The sequence below is a fragment of the Nicotiana tabacum genome, chromosome 7 (genome assembly GCF_000715075.1).
Source record: "Nicotiana tabacum cultivar K326 chromosome 7, ASM71507v2, whole genome shotgun sequence".
NCBI classification, from domain to species: domain Eukaryota; kingdom Viridiplantae; phylum Streptophyta; class Magnoliopsida; order Solanales; family Solanaceae; genus Nicotiana; species Nicotiana tabacum.
In genome coordinates, this window is record NC_134086.1 from 102802662 (window position 1) to 102806500 (window position 3839).

At 33.6% G+C, this 3839-nt stretch overlaps 1 protein-coding gene across 1 annotated transcript; it reads right to left on the minus strand.

Annotated features, from left to right (window-relative positions):
• Window positions 1–827: 827 nt before the first annotated feature.
• LOC107780963 (uncharacterized) lies at window positions 828–2054 on the minus strand. The gene has a single exon (XM_016601585.1). It carries the CDS (start codon window positions 2052–2054, stop codon window positions 828–830), a length of 1227 nt encoding a protein of 408 aa, XP_016457071.1.
• Between the last annotated feature and the right edge of the window lie 1785 nt (window positions 2055–3839).

The window sequence follows — 3839 nt, forward strand, 5'->3', positions numbered from 1 at the left end:
ATATTTATATGAGTATTTAAATGCATATTTATTATATTATTCGAGGTGTATTTATTTCTTGTATAGATTAATTTAATGTATAGAAGAAACACAGTATATTCTATACAATATATATATATATATATATATATATGTGTGTGTGTGTGTGTGTGTGTGTGTGTATTATACTATATCCACCGTATACTAAATATATAATAATTAATATACCATTGATTGCTAATATAATATATGGGTATTGATTTTGAGTATACTAACATATTATATTTATTAAAAATATACGTAACATAGTTCTTTACAATGCTATATAAAATATAATATTAGAAAATTAATGGTCCAAACGGATTAGATGAGAGAGAACTGTGAGATTATTTTGAATTTAAGGGATTATGTGTTAGTTGGCATCCCTATTTTCAAGTTCCATAGTGAGATATTTCAGGCATATTAAAAGTTGTATCTAATTTAATTAAAAAGTTAAAAAGTTGTACTAAATTGTATATAAAGTAACTTTTTAAAAGTGGTTGTATTTCTTATAAATATCTGTTTCTATTGTTGTATTCCAGGTAAATTTCTCAACATGAATCCCAACTAGCAACTACTAATCACTAAACAAAATCCACAAAAAGGAGAGAAAATGAATACATTAAAAATAAACCACACAACAATCTTCGTGCCAACATTGGCCAACAGAAACAAAGTACAATCAAACAACAATGGCTCAAACAAGAAAAGCCAAGCCATTGATGATCACTTGATACATGAAATGAAAAACAATAACAATAGACTGAGAAAAATACAAAGCTAAACCAAGTGTCTCACATTCCTTAGATTCAACTCCACCATTGATGCACAGCAACCCCTTCATCTATCAACTTCCCATACAATGTCAAACATTGCCAATAAGCCTTCCTCTGGCTTCCATTTTCCTCTTCATAATCATCATCATCATCTTCCAATTGGTTTCTGCAGTGCAAGAACAACTCATCCACCAAACATATTGTCTTCTTCTTTATCATTTCCTCCACCACTTCTGCTTCTGCTTTCATCACAACATAGTCCTCTTCCTTCACATTTTTGCTTAACCATTCTGCTGCCCCAAGTAAGGGCACCCCGTTCCCCCATTCCTCTGAATCTTGGATTTCAACATCCAAGTTGTAAACCTCAAAATCTTGATTCTTTGCAGGGTAGTTCCTCTGAAACCATTCTGCTACTCCATTTTTCTCATCAGAAATGAAAACTCTTCGCGGGTAATTCTCAAGCGAATCCCCTAACAACTCAGGAAGAAACTTCATCTTCCTTGAAATTGATTTCACAAGTGCCTTTCTTGGTGGCTCAAACAACACATCCTCTAATCCTTTCAATGCAACTTTCTTATCCTCAGGTGTGCTTCCACAAAGAATGTTCTTTTTTCGCGAATTCAGCTCATCGTTTACTGTCCCAATTTTCCTCAGACCAATCATAGTTTTGTCGAATCGTCGTATGTACACAATTCTATAGTTAGCTAGAGCTTTGAGCTCAGCTAAAGGATCATTGCTCAATTGAGTTACCACAATGCCACCAATCTTGAGCACACGATCAATGAACTTACTGTTCCATTTAGTCCAAGCAATTGCAAAATCAAACGTCTCATTTGGAATTGAATTTTTGTTATCCATATCTGAATCATTCACCAAATCAACCACATTGTCATTCAACAACTCCAAATCTTCCGCCAAATGATCATTATTCTCAGAGCTCAAAATGAGTCCTTTTTGGCCCTTTTTAACAAGTCCTTCATCTCCCAAATCACGAAAAAGATTATGCAACATGTTAAAGTCCCTCACATCATCAGAATTCACGTCGATTACGTCGACTGAGCCTCTTAGTATGGACCCAATTGAGGGCAATGTAAGAAGAACCATTGCCAAGAACAAAGACCGTGACATAATCCTTAAAGCCCTAGAATCTGGTAGCTTAATTATCAAAAGGGCATCTTGATTCAGCCCAATTTTAACCCCAGGAAATTGATTCCCCTTTACTTTTCCCTTTTTGGGGCAATACCCGCGACCCAAATCCATCGTTCAACAGCAAAACAATCCAAAATTGTACAGTTATGGAATCAAGACTCTGCAACAATTGATTGTATCTTGTGCTCCTATAGTTGTACGTGACAAATTCTTAACAACTATAAGAACAGAGAGAGAGAGAGAGGAAAAGCCAACGGTGGAAGAGAGGAGAATTTAGCGAGTGCAAAACCTGGCAGCGGTGTGGTTGCCACCCACAAGAGCAACACGGTTAGATCTGATTCTACACCAAAGGAGCAACAATTGTCTAATTCTAGCTACTTCCATGATGTTTTCTTCTTAATGTACTCAATACAGGTCAATTTTTTGTCAAGAAAATTCCATGGAAATTGAGTTTCTAGGTACAACCCCCAGAAATGGAATTAGATGATCTGAAACTCAACAAACATGGAAAAATGAAGGGGGGCAAAAATATTTACGTCTGAAGTTGAAAGAAGAGAAAAATGTGGAAGAGTTAGAGTTAGAGATGATGATGAAAAGAGGATCTTGGAAATGGATGGATTTAATAGGGAGAAATGGAGCTGCTTTTGCATGCGTGTGGGGACCTTTGGGCCGTTGGATTTTATTTCTGCTAATTTTTCGTTTTACTTCTTATTTTTAGCTTCTTTTACCGTGTTTAAAACTTCGCACACTGTGAAATTTTCGCGGTGTAGATAACTCTACACGTATAGATGATTTAAATAATTAATTTAACATGTTATGCATAGGTGATGGAGAAAAACTTGACATATTTTACATTACTCGTCCCTTTGTTAGACAAAAATACATTTACTTTTGGATAAGTTTGGATGCAGTAGAGAGGACAACATTCATAAATGCTTTAAGTTTGTGGCTTTAAGCTTGGATGCAGTAATACGATGTTTTAGCAAAATGTTGTATTATAATACGTTTTACATTAAAAAAAATAATTTATTAATTAAAATGCAGTATTATATTATGCTTTTCTTTAACGGCTAACTTTTCGTTAAATTAAAATGCAGTATAATACTGCATTTTAGTTAGAAATGTAACCTTTTATTTTAATTGTAAAAGGTATTTTGAGTCCAAAATACCATTATTTAGGTTTCGACACTCTTCATGGGGCGGGAGGGGTTTACCAAAATCCCTTCGCCGAAAATTTACACTGTATATATAAGGCAAAATATATTGTTTACCTTTATATATTATGTTTTGAATCCTCTTGACATAGTCCAAAAGCATAGCTTAGTGGTTAAGGGGGTCCAAAACTTCTTTGAAAATCATTGGTTCTCAATCTCCACTAGCTACAATCTCTTTTAATTTTTTTTTAAACCCTCTTAACGAAAATCCTGTCTTATTAAAATATCCCTATTAAAGACGGGATTCCTTCCAAAATGGTTTTATCAAGCTAAGAAATCTATACTATATTAAAAGCACGAAGGCCCTTAGCGAAAAGTCGTTCGCCTTTTTAACCCTTAAAAAATAAGTTTCATATTAGATAAAATTGTAATTTCAGTTATTTTCCTAATATTTAGAACCTTGGAATCACCTAAAAATTTGCCTATAATATCTTTCCTTATTAAACTAGGTACGGAGTCCTACTATTTAAGAGTTCAAAATCTATCAATATTTTACCTTACATAAAGTGTGCTATTTGAAAATAAATCCATATATGTAACATGTAGGATGTTTAACGTGATTAGCAAATAATTTATATGAAGTCATCAGTTCATCAGGAAGCACTATAGAGGATATAAAATTCATTCAAAACACAGGCAAGTGAAATTATCTCAACAATAAACAATTAATTACGCATTTTAA